The sequence below is a fragment of the Cryptotermes secundus genome, unplaced genomic scaffold (assembly GCF_002891405.2).
Source record: "Cryptotermes secundus unplaced genomic scaffold, Csec_1.0 scaffold526, whole genome shotgun sequence".
Classification (NCBI taxonomy): domain Eukaryota; kingdom Metazoa; phylum Arthropoda; class Insecta; order Blattodea; family Kalotermitidae; genus Cryptotermes; species Cryptotermes secundus.
In genome coordinates, this window is record NW_019721013.1 from 137,062 (window position 1) to 150,251 (window position 13,190).

The following is a 13,190-nucleotide window of genomic DNA, read 5'->3' on the forward strand; positions in this document are numbered from 1 at the left end:
GCCTGGTTAAGTGGAATTTGTGGTGGACAAAGTGGCGCTGGGGCAGGTTTTCTCCGAGTACTTCGGTTTCCCCTGCCAATCTTCATTCCACCAACTGCTCCACAATCACCTCAACTATCATCTGGGGCTGGTACAATAGGCCAGAAGTGGCCGCAGTACAAGGGACTTAGTCCCACCCTATTAGCAATAAAAAAAAGACTTACTAATTGACCGCCCGTCTGTCGCAATGTGACTTTCACTTTGGGCCATACGTCAATAAAGATCTGGTCTTAAGCCCCAGATGGGCGCTTTATTCCAAGACAGACTGGCCAACTGACCGTCGGTCTTAACTTACGAGTAAGAGTCGACTCGAGCCGTACATCAGAGCCGTGTGAAGGTGGGGTCGAATACCTCCACCGTAGCCCTCAGAGTCGTAGGAGGCGACAAAAAGGGAACCCACTGCCTGGGGATATAACTGGGCCACCCTGTTCCTGGGGGATATAAATACGGGGACCTTGCGCTCCAGGTTGGGGAATCTCGAATCTGAGAGAGTAAAATATGTCCATGAGTCCCGCGGGACCCGGATCCGAGAATGACTGCGTGGCGAGGACCAACATCAAGTGTAAACGACAGACCGATCCTCTCGTGAGAGAGGATATTAGATAAGGACCATAACCGCAAGTGTTCAGTTGGAAAATAAAATTACTGGTTTTGGGCCTCAAGGGGTTTGTCGCCAAGACGAACTGATTGACGGTAACCCGCCAGACATAAACTGACTCTGACTCTGACTCCGAGCCGTAAATAAGATCAGAATAGAGCGAGCTGACTCCAGTCAGAACTGAGTGAATCCTGGGCAGGCAAGGAAGAAAGGTTCGGCTGAAGATTCACTGTGAGTTAGTGTAATTCATTGTTATTATTAGTAGTGACTCGCCCAAGGAGTCCTACCGTATGTGTAAGATGTAGTAAACCGAAGTGAAACGGAGAGTTTCATGGAGGTAGGCCTAGGCCAAAACTGGGACTGCAGCGCCACAGGAAAAAAAAAATAGTAGTGATTATACAAGGAGTCGCCAATAAATCTAATTATCAATTCAAACGTCGTCTTGTAAGTCACTAATACAAGTGATATTATTACTGCTGTTGTTACATCAAGCAGTCTAGGCGTTTCCAGCCTGCAGCAAACATAGTCAGCGAAAGTGCGATTTCGGAAACGTCCGTCGAGGGCTACAGCGTGTAGAAATTGATCAATGGATGAGCTGCCCGTGGTAACCGCAGCTAGAGATGAGAACTGGACAAACTGTTCCGGCTAAATTTTCAATGGGCATTTCACTGGCTGCGAATAATCCTGACAATTTTATCTGGGCGAGAAGTAATTTTAACTCAAGTGTTTCAGGCTGAACAGCACGCAAACTGACGCACACGCAAACGCTTATCGATAACCCAAGCTGCTGTTCAAGCTGTAAAAGATCGTTTATTCTTACGTCACGAGTTTTCCACAGGCTACATTACTGACTCGTGTTCGACAGATGTTCGCTTCGACGGTCTGCCGGGATATACGCTATCCTCAATGTGGTTTTCGTGATCTTCTTCAGAGACCCTTGGCCCATGCAGGGACAGTACTTCGGGTGGGCCAGGACGGTGTCCTTCCAGATCCATTCCAATTCATCACTCATCCTACTACTGGACGCTATATACGGACAGGACTGTGCCATAGCTCAGGCGGTGGTCTAGGTTCGATCCCTGGTCAGGTTATGTGGGATTTGTGGTGGACATAGTGGCATTGGAGCAGGTTTTCTTCGAGTACCTCGGTTTCTCCTGCCAATTTTCATTCCACCAACTAATCCAAAATCACCATCATCTATCATCCAGGGCTGGTACAGCAGACCAAATTGTGGTCGACGTACCTGGTGGACTGAGTCTCACCCCACCCTCCAAAAATAAAAAACTGACAGCGTCGCAAAATAAGCCACAAAAAGGACGATGTGCCAATACACTTTCCGTCTTAGGAATAATTTTGGGAAACAGAAGCTTGTATGTTGTTGACACAGCTTCGCGTGACAAGGCGGAATACGTGCACCTCCTGAACTGTTACGAAAATGTTTCAGCAAGAAATAAAGGAATTGAGGCAGCCATGTTTCTCCCATAAAGGTACATCGTAGCGGAAAGAAAAATGGTAAAGACAGAACGAAAATGTTCCTCTTCGAGGGAACCCCCCCCCCCGTAAAATCTTCTAACCCTCGCTAATCCGGTTACAGTTAGTCCGGATATCGGATAATCGGGATTGAAATATGAAAAATTCAGAACGCTCTTCACAGTTGAGTGCCTACTTTAAAAGACACTTGGCATTTTGGAAGGCAGACGAGTTACTTGTCTGTTCAGACAAAACTTGACAGTTTCTTCAGGCCTGCATTGTTACGTTCAGAAACAAGTACAAATTCTGAGTCTTCCGTCGACGAATAAATGTACTGCCTTTTCATAGTTTTTTAATAAAGGCTCTACAGCGATATTTTTTATTTATTTTCATCAGCACTGCTTACATCATTAAATTTTCTATTTACTTGTTCTATTTCTTTTATCTTTCATGACTACATTTTGCTTCACTAATCCGGATATCGCTCAATCCGATGACCTCTCCCCCACCTGCCAATTAATTCAGATTACCGAAGATTTACTGTATGCAGACACAGCCGAGCAACTGTTACATTATCAAGCGAAACTTTTCTCCATGAAGTCAGTGGCGAGTTACAGCTCTGATTTCAAGCAATTCTATCTAAAGCTGAAACTGACGCATTCAAACAGACATCACACCCGCCTGACGGAGACANTTGTGTTTTTCCATGAAAATGCCTGAAATTTGTTTTTGACTTATAATGTGTTTGTCTAATGTTTGTATACTGTATACGTAATTACTTTCATCTAGACTGTGCTCTGTCTGTAATTGGCCTTGCGGCTGTTGACTTCGCACATAAATAATAAAGAATTGATTTTAATTGAATTTTACTGCAATAAAGTGTTCACCCGGTGGCAGCAGAACTTACACTGATACAGACAAGGAAAGTCTATGACATAAGGGAACAATACAAAACAATATCATAAGCTATACAGTAAACAAGGTACACACAGTGCAAATCCAAACATATAAAGTTATAAAAGGGGCATGTGCTTGTGTTCGTTTCACTGCACTCGAACAAGGACACGTCACACTACTTCACTTGACTCATTCAACTCTGCTTAAGGCCTCTACACTTGTAACAGCTTCCCTAACCCTCTTTCTAAAAGTGTTTAGTTTACAGGGGAAAGACGCTAGTATGCCAGCAGGTAAACTGTTCCAATTCTTTATTTCTTTACTGCTAGTGGGGTGGGACTAAGTCCCTTGTACTGCGGCCACTTCTGGTCTATTGTACCAGCCCCAGATGATAAGTGAGGGTGATTGTGGAGCAATTGATGGGATGAAGATTGGCAGGGGAACCGAAGTACTCGGAGAAAACCTGCTCCAGCGCCACTTTGTCCACCACAAATCCCACTTGACCAGACCCGGGATCGAACCCGGGCCGCCGCGGTGGGAAGCTAGTGACTAACCGCTTGAGCTATGGCGCGGCCTTCCAATCCTTTATGGTCCTATTTACAAAGGAATATTTGCCAACATCTGTTCTATGCTTCCTACTTCTAACTTTCCAACTACGATCGCCCCTACTGAGGTAGCATGGTTTTAAAAGGCTATTTCCTATCGCTCTCCAAGCCGGTCTCCTGGTGTAGGCCTTGTACAGGGCGCACAGACGGGCTATCAGTCTACGCTGTGTCAGAGTTTCCCAGACAGATTCATCTGTAGGATCTGCAAATTTAGCCGCTCTTCTTTGTACCCATTTAAAGCGCTGACCTGCCATTCTCTGTATGGGTCCCAACATACAGAAACATATTCAAGTATCGGTCTCACTAATGACGTATAAGCTAGACGTTTCGTGTTATTATTGCCCCGTTTCAGTATACGCATTATTAAATGAAGAGCCTTCCTTGCTTTTCGTGGGCATAGTTTACATGATCTGCCCATCTTGGATCGCTCCGTATGATTATTCTTAGGTACTCAAAGGTATTTACTTCCGGAATTAGTTGGTCCCCAAAATAATACGTCAGACGAGCCTTCACCCTAGCTCTGGTACTTTCCGCTTTACTCTTATCTGGATTCATCTTCATTTCATTTACTACGCAACACAAATATTACCCATTTGAAATGTGGTTAAGTTGGGGGGAGGGGGGCTAAGAAACTATATCTCCGATTTTGAAGGCTCCCAGGCAGTGCCCGCTGTCCTTATGGTATAGGGAGGGCATATAATCGGATTTTTCATATATTATATATTTTTATTACGCTGGAATGGGTGCATTATAGTAAAATTTTTTTTTTTGTTAACGTTGGGAGGGCTATATTGGGGCGAAATTTTGATGTTACCAATGGGAGGGCTGCATCTGAGGCATGCAGTGCAACGTGGAATTTGGGTACCAACTCAGCATTTGCCCTACAGAATGTGACGGGGCGCCGCATTCGGCACGCGGACCCCGAAGTAACGAAGGGGGAGGGACTCCACACAGCGCTGTCATTTGCAAAACGACCAAGAGATAGCGCCCTACGGCAAGCAGCCTTGCTACGGACTCGCGCCCGGGGCCCCTCCAGTGCGAGTTCACATGCACCCGTCCAGCCCATACTGGGATCACCTGCCATCGTCTGATGTCTGAATTCACAGGGACAGCGTAGGCAGGCCAGTCTCCAGCAGGAGGTGCGGATTCGAGGCCCGTGTCAGGCAAATAGAAGGTCGTGTTGTCTTATCTGACTGCCAAAGCCTTAGTCCCATGGCCGCGTCATAGCTCAAGCGATTAGTCGGTGGCTTCCCACGGCGGCTGCCCGGGTTCTATCCCGGGTCTGGTCAAGTGGGATTTGTGGTGGACAAAGTGGCGCTAGGGCAGGTTTTCTCCGCGTACTTCGGTTTCCCCTGCCAATCTTCATTCCACCAATTGCTCCACAATCACCCTCACGTATCATCTGGGGCTGGTACAATAGGCCAGAAGTGGCCGCAGTACAAGGGACTTAGTCCCACCCCACCAGCAATTAAAAAGAAGACCACGTGACGCTTCACTCAGGCGACGAGAAATCGTGAGAGTCGTACAGTAAAACAACTGCAACCAGTACGTACCCCTATAGAGCACTCATACATCAACAGGCTACACAACAATTCAGTTTATACTGCACAGAAAACATACTTGGACTCCACTACGAAGACCAACCGATTGATGCTATTTAGAGAGAACATCGTTGTTTGGCGTGAAAATCGTACAAAACACATAAACACAGTGTGGGCAAAATGCAGTGTTTATGAATGTTACAAGCAGGTGGTACATATAGTTACCAATGTATTTTAAAATGCAACGTATAGTATTATCAGGGGCGTGAAGCTGACCACTCACCTCCAGGTAATGCCGAGGTAAAAAAAAATGTGGATCTATACATCCACTCCTCCATACGTCTTCATGGCGTAGTGCTTAATTAGTTAAGCACAGGGACAATTTTACCTTTACGTATAGCATTAGTTCCCCAATTCTCCCTAGATGCTTAACCTGACGCTCAGCTGCTGTATTAGCATACATGCTCAGGGGAAAGAACAGCAAAAAATATATAATTACATACACAAGGACAGTTCGCATTGTAATTTCACAACAGCAGTGTTGCTACGCAGGAAGTCAGGAGCATAGCGGGAGGCGAGGGGAAGGTGTAGGCACTTAGTTACAGCTAACTCCGTAGGGAAGAGTCGTTCTCAGGAAAACTTATAGTCGCTCAGCTCCTTACGAAATTCCATGCCTTTTATGGAGGACGACGAATCACTACCGTGATCACACGAGCTCGCCACTGGTCCCTATCCTGGGTCAGATGAATCCAATCCACACCCACTCCCAAATAGTCTCTTTCAAGTGTCCCTACCGCAATGTGGTATGTGTGTTACAGAACCCACCCATCTATTTGATTTGATCACCCTAATAATATTTGTTGAAGTACACATTATGAACCTCACCATCACGCATTTTTTTTTCAGCCTCCCGTCACTTCTCTCTTCGGTCCAAATATTCTCCTCCGCACCCTGTTCTCAGACACCCTCAGCGTCTGATCTTCCCCTGGAGTGGCACACCAACCTAGAGGCGCCACACTCACAACTTGCTTTTGCTTGCATCTATGTGATGCAGACCTTGTTTCGTTAGTGTGAATCAAAAACGCTTAAAGCGAAGTGGTAACTATATCCACCACCTGTTGTAACTACCAAAGACCCTGTATTCTGCCCACACAGTGTGTTTGTGTGTTCCGTATGGTTCTCACAATAAACAGCGATTATTTCCCTAAACAGCATTAACCGGTTGGGCTTTGTAGCGGAGACGTAATGTGTTTCCTCTGAGGTATGGACTGAACTCTGCATTCTGCCCACACAGTGTATTTGTGTGTTCCGTATGGTTCTCACAATAAACAGCGACTGTTTCCCTAAACAGCATTAACCTGTTGGGCTTTGTAGTAGAGACGTAATGTGTTTCTTCTGAGGTACGGACTGAACTCTGCACTCTGCCCACACAGTGTATTTGTGTGTTCCGTATGGTTCTCACAATAAACAGCGATTTCCCTAAACAGCATTAAACAGTTGGGCTCTGTATCGGAGACGTCATGTGTTTCCTGTGAGGTACGGACTGAACTCTGCATTCTGCCCACACAGTGTATTTGTGTGTTCCGTATGGTTCTCACAATAAACAGCGATTATTTCCCTAAACAGCATTAACCGGTTGGGCTTTGTAGGTATGAACTGAATGTATCTCTCACTTCTGCCATGACTTTTCACTTTCACCTACTCTTCTGCTCTACTTTTTATCACTGTCTCTAGACACTAAGATGGACAGTCAGTCGTCACGTAACTGTGACCGTGACTGATTCATTAACAGTGACCGAACAATTTGAACGAAGCGCTGACGTTTGTGACTTGTACTGGAAGATTTCCGCTTTGGGTCTTGGCCGATACACTGAGGGTTTTCGAAGTTTTTCTCAGTCCCTGCAAGCAAATACCGAGACAATAACTTAAATAAAGCTATAGCCACTTCCTTTCTCGTCATCTCGTATTCACTATCGTCCAGCCATCCGCCGCTCTGTAGTCTGAGTTACTTACGGCGTCGCTAAACAAACATTGCGACATAGCATGAGGACACAGCTGGGGGCAGGAGGCCTGCCGTTGTGCCCTGATAGCACGAGCCTTGTAAGGTCTGCAGCATTTCAGATATCAAGACTCCCTTATCGCAGGTTTGCAGAGTTACCAGTGATCCGTAAAACTGCCCTCTCTTACTTGGTTTAGCCTTGTAGCTAACATACACGAATGTTCCACAACACTATTAACGGAGCACAGGCATTGTTCAGAAGCTGACAGTCGCTGAGACATGTTCATTACAGTGTTCACAACAGCCTGCTCATAGACCCTACCCTAAGTCATTCACTTTCAGCTTGTAGCGAAAACTTGAAACTCTGTGTTCCCCAAGATTCGTCTTAATGTTATCGCACCGTCTCCGGTTGACTGCCAGCATTCCTCTATATATCACTACATGGCATAATAATTCTGTTTAACTATCTCGCAGGCTGTAAAATTTACGGAAAAAGTGCACTGGGCGTAGACTAACGGTTGCATTTTTCTCTAAATTTCTTTCTCGAGACACGTTTCTGTCCGATAAATATTTAGCAAGTTATGCTACAGAAGAATGCAGGCGCACATTTAAAGTGCCCATTACCGTCGTACGCTTCTGAAATGTGCAGTTTAACTTGGTACCGTTCCCCCGGTATCGGCTTTACTTGAGAACATGTTCACTCGTTACCAGAGGAGAGACGACACGGCGAAACAAATGACCGTGTTTTTGAAACTTTTCGTTGCTTAAGCGCCAGCAGGGTTTCCAAGACATAAATTCTAGATTTTAGAACGGCAAAGTTGGCTACACTGAACAAGCACTAATAAGTCAGATAAATAGTAGGCCATGGACACTCCTTTCGGAGTTGAGCGACCAGTTCATAATCATCCTGCCAGACGATTATAACGGAATTACTGAATAATGGTACTCCCAGTACGCGGATCTCATCAGCTACACAAAGGCAGATATAATACAAACCGCAATCCTTTCATATACCGAGTTCAGTGCGTACCTCACAGGAAAAACATTGCGTCTCCGCTACAAAGCCCAACCGGTTAACGCTGTTTAGGGAAATAATCGCTGTTTGTTGTGAGAACCATACGGAACACATAAATACACTGTGTGGGCAGAATGCAGAGTTCAGTCCGTACGTCACAGGAAACACATAACGTCTCCATAACAACGACAAACCGGTTAATGCAGTTTAGGGAAATAATCGCTGTTTATTGTGAGAACCATACGGAACACACAAATACACTGTGTGGGCAGAATGCAGGGTTCGCTTAACGTTAAAGCAAGGGGTGTATATAGATACCACTATGCTTTATACGGTTAAAGTAAATATAAGCAGGAATGATAAGACATGTATCTAACTGTGCGTTCAGAATTCAAGGATATGTCCCTATCCTCAAACCAAGATTCTGGAATCACGCACAATTATTTGGAGGGGGGTGTGATTTTTACACATGATTCTCAAGCAGCTTCGTCCTGACCCTGAGGTCGTCTGGGACAACAGCGCAATTGTGCAGCAAAAATATCTTTCACAAACTGATAGTCGCTCAGCTGGAAACAGACGGTTCATTAACGCGTTCACAACAGCCTGCCACTGGTCCAAATCCTGAGCCAGTTGAATCCTATCCACATGCTCACACCTTGCTTCACCACGATCCACTTTCAACCCTTACATGGAGAACCTTGTCTAAATAATATTTTAAAATTCAGTTAGTACTTCACACAGAACACACTCTGCACCTCCATTACTAAGACCAATTGGTGAGTGCTCTTTAAAGACATAATCGCTATTTCAGATCAGATGTTTTAACAGCCACGACGCCTTGCAGTTCGGCAGAAATGTATCGACGTTTCGGAGGAAGGAACTATCTCCATCTTCAGGGTCGAAAAGTAGGGCACTCAACAAACAAGGGGCAAGACGGAGGTGGTTCCTTCATGCGAATCATTGATACACTGCTGCCAAACTTCACATCTTACTGTGATTCACACGGAACACAACACATTCTGCTGAAAACATTCACTGTTCGTTTTTAATGCAGAGACAAGTGATATATATATAACACGAGGACCCTGAAAGATTATAACTACTCTGCCATCTACGCCTAGATCTTGCAAGTGCTCTCCTTCCCTCCAAATGTTGCTGTCACTATTGCTTATTGAAGCTTACCACAAACCGACTTCTGAACGGGGCATCCGGGACGGTGACACTTCTGCGGAACTGTTTGTGCCTCGCGGGAACAGTCTGCATCATGTCATGTGCCAGCCAGCACAGTCACATCACACAACCAAACACCACAGCGCCCAACTTCGCACTGACGGCGCAAGACTGCTGCCGACTGCTGCAGCCTGTTGCTGGTCGCAGCTTCATTCTGATTGGTCGGACGGTCTCTTGGCCGGGGGGAGGGACATTACTCTGCCTGTTGCCAAGTTCCAACCATAGTCACACGTTGGTGCCATTGTACCACAACAGAAATTTCTAGTTTCACACCGCATCTCGGGTTTCATGTCAGGCAGCCACTTGGCACATAAAAATGCTTACTTACGTTTAGATCTGGAAACGTAAACAGAAAAAAAACTTCAAAAATCTAAGCATAGTATTCAAATAGGCCCAAGTCTTAAATCAAACAGCATGTAAAATGGATTCAGCTGGCTCATGATAGCTTCCAATGGCAGGGTTCTGTCAGCATAGTAAATCCCCTTGTTTCCTAAAAGACAGGGACTGTTTTGTGGCCAGTTGAACGACTATCAGCTGCTGAAAAGGACTCCGCTCCAGAGAACCGATTAATTAATTTATTTATTTACTTACTCGAAGCTTATTAAGCGACTCTGTCAGTAGCTCAGACTGCAGGGCGTCTAATAAACTGACATGTGTGTCAGAAAGCACGCGGAAAGAACGGGTCGTGACCTTGGCACCTGCCTAGAGAGACTGAGGAAACCGAAATTCGAAAGGGAGACCTCCTGAGCACGGTACCGCCTTCGAATCGAGAAGCAGTGTAGAGGTAGAGTTACTTGATGACGCCATCAGTAAACAGGCTACTGGAAGAGATGGAAGATTCCGGCCTCTGACAGTAGGGCCTGAGAACAACCATGAAAACCCTCAAGCTAGCAGTGTCCCGCCCGGATGTGACCTTCTCGGCGACATTTGGGACTGTCTCGGGCGCAGAGCGTCGGGGCGTGCAGGTACCCTGATTGAGGTAGTCAGAGCGCTTCTTGGACATAACGCCGTGTAGTCCGATGAAAGTCAACCGACGTTTCAGAGTAGTGTTACCCCCATTTTACGGGTCGAAGATTAAGTCTAGCAAGAAACCAGAGCGACAAGGAGAGAGATACAACATGCGGGGTGAGGAAAGAAAACATTTCCTGCTTTGGAGGTTCCTAGGCAGTGCCCCGCTAGTCTTTCTGGCAGGGGTACTTTTGGGGTAAGGGTAAGGCGTTACGTAATGAAGTCAAAAGAAGGTTAAGATATGAGTGGAGTTTGCTGTGAGCATAAGAGAGGAGTTGAGAAGGGAGTGGGCTCGGTGGTAATTTTGATATTAACTTTGGAAGGGCCACATTAGGGTGAAATTTTTATTTAACGCTAGGAGGGCGGCATGTGAAACATGCAGTGGAGCGTGGAGTTTGGCTTTCCTTATATGAGAGAGAAGAGAAGAAGTGGTGGTAGTGAGAGACACTACATTGGGGGGGGGGGGAAGAAACTATATCTCCGATTTTGAAGGTTCCCAGGCAGTGCCCGCTTGTCCTTCTGGTAAAGACAGAGCATATGATCGGATTTTTTTTTAATTTTTTTTTTTTTTGCTAACGTTGGGAGGGCTATATTAAGGCGAAATTTTGATGTTAACAATGGGAGGGCTGCATGTGAGACTTCCCTTATACTTTGTAAAGAACGTCTAAGAGAATTCAGTTCGTACCTCACAGAGAACACATGGGCCCTTGTAAGAAAGTCCAATCGGCTACTGCTGTTTAGCGAATTACCGTTGAATATTGTGAGAATCGCATGAAAAAAAAAGCACTATGTGGGCAGAATGCGGAGGTTTCTGAATGGCAAAGCATGTGGTATATATATTTACCCCTGTGCACACAAACAACGCCGCTAGGCGGACACACGTGTTCCCCACTTCTGAGAACACAATCCCTTATTGATTCAGTGATAACCACGATAATCCAAAACTCAGATGGCAGCGCGTATCTGAGCTTCGTGCAAACCGAGTGACTCACTGCAAGTGCGCGATACAGCGTAGCAGTACAAGGGTCACAAGGCATTACACGTAACTGATTCAATAATAATATTAAAATGATCTATATATGACTATTCACCTTATCCTGTACTTTCACAAATGGCGCATCGTAGAAAAAAGGTAAAGACAAAAGATGCCCTTCTTTGAGAGCCAGCCCAGCTAAAATTCTTAACTTTGCTGTTATGTGCTTGGGTTCGAGTCCAAGACAATTTTTTCCTCACTGTTTCCACCGTGAACAAAACACTCGCATCATGACGTCACTTGAGGAGACGCAACATTCGTTTGTTTTATAGTACCCATGGTAACGGCACGTGTGCACGCCAGATTATGTCGCGATCTCATTTCGTTTACGTAAGATAAATCAGTTTGTGTGTCAGAGCAGGTATAAGCATTGAACCGCAACTTTAAGTGTGTCAAATTCCAAAAGAGTTGGGGTGCTACAGCGCGGGAATGCAGTTCTGTTTATACAGAATGCCTCACAAGCTTTGTGCTCTGAAAGTGACGTGTGCCTCAGTCCAAGTACCCACAGACGCGAAATGTTAGAATGTGCCCCGAAAACAGAAACAGTTCCCGAAATTGCAGGCCACATTTTTCTGCAAGGGTGGGCTAGTGAAAGTAAAGTTGTCCCTGCGCTTAATTACTTAAACACCACACCATGAAGGTGTATGGAGAGTGGAGATATAGTTCCACGTACTGTTAACCTCCTTATTAGATGGTGAGTGGTCAAATTCACGCCCCGGCCACTTTGGAAAAGTACCCCCTGTATTTATCAGTTTGGAGGCTGGGTGGACCCCAGAGTCGGTCTGGACGCTATGGGAATCTTTCGCCCTTGCCGGAAATCGAACCCAGATTCTTCGGGCGTCCAGCTAGTAGTCTGTCGCTATACCCAGTAAGCTACGCACGGGTACGCTAGTAGAAACGTAAATAATTGGAATGTCGTGTGGATATGATGACATCTTATCATAAAAAAAAAGTAAAGCTATTCCTGTAACAGGCCGTGAAGGCCCATAGGGCTGTGAGACGTTGAGGGTCCCACATTATCTAAGACAGTCGGCTCAAAGATGGCGGTAAGGTTGTCAGCCTTACGCGCCGGCCGCGCTTTACCCCCAGGAAAATTATTTATTTAATTCCTGGTACTCATTTCTGTTAGAGGCTGAGTGAACCCTAGGGCCATAGTGCGGCCGGAAGGATTAGGTCAATTGAAAAAAATCCAGTGACCTCATCGGTATTTGAACCCGCGACCTTCCGACTTGTAGCATAGTGCCTTAACCACACCTAGGCAAATTATTTCGACCTGCTTACTGATTACTAACGGAAACTCGCCCAATGATATTCAGTGACATTCGTGTTGCGTACTGTCAGGATACGACTGCATCTGCTTTTGACGTTTTCACGTCAACGGAAACTGATATTGGGCATCCGCCTACCAGACTGCACGGCATCACAACCCAGATCACGATATCAATCTTCACGACCGTGATACCTTCGGAGGTGAAACTGTCGCAGGTAGACGGTGTATAAATAGCCTGTTGTCATCCATGCCCCGTGTCATGCCTCCTCCACATGAGTTTGTTTATGAGTCATAAAAACAACACGTGGCGCTTGTTGACTGCAGATAAGGCCTCAAATGTCGCTACCTCTGCAAAGTGTCGAGCTGTAAGTCAACACCACGTGTAGTGATGTCGCCGCCAGCTGTTCCCCCTGGATGCCCATACGTGGAAACAAATAGGTCGCCCCCAACAGCACTACAGCGTTTCCGACGCACGGTCACTAACTGCT

At 45.8% G+C, this 13,190-nt stretch overlaps 1 protein-coding gene across 3 annotated transcripts in view; it reads right to left on the bottom strand.

Moving 5' to 3' along the window:
- Window positions 1–13,190, bottom strand: part of LOC111875239 (sterile alpha and TIR motif-containing protein 1) — a 194,245-nt gene that overhangs the window by 116,121 nt on the left and 64,934 nt on the right. Inside the window, exon 1 of one of the 3 annotated variants that reach the window (XM_023871300.1) lies at window positions 9,344–9,481. The exons of the other annotated variants lie outside the window; for them this stretch is intronic. Within the exon in view, the coding sequence (XP_023727068.1) occupies window positions 9,344–9,427 (84 nt within the window). The 5' untranslated portion in view covers window positions 9,428–9,481. Of the gene's footprint in view, window positions 1–9,343; window positions 9,482–13,190 lie in introns of those variants that run through there. 3 annotated transcript variants of the gene reach the window in all.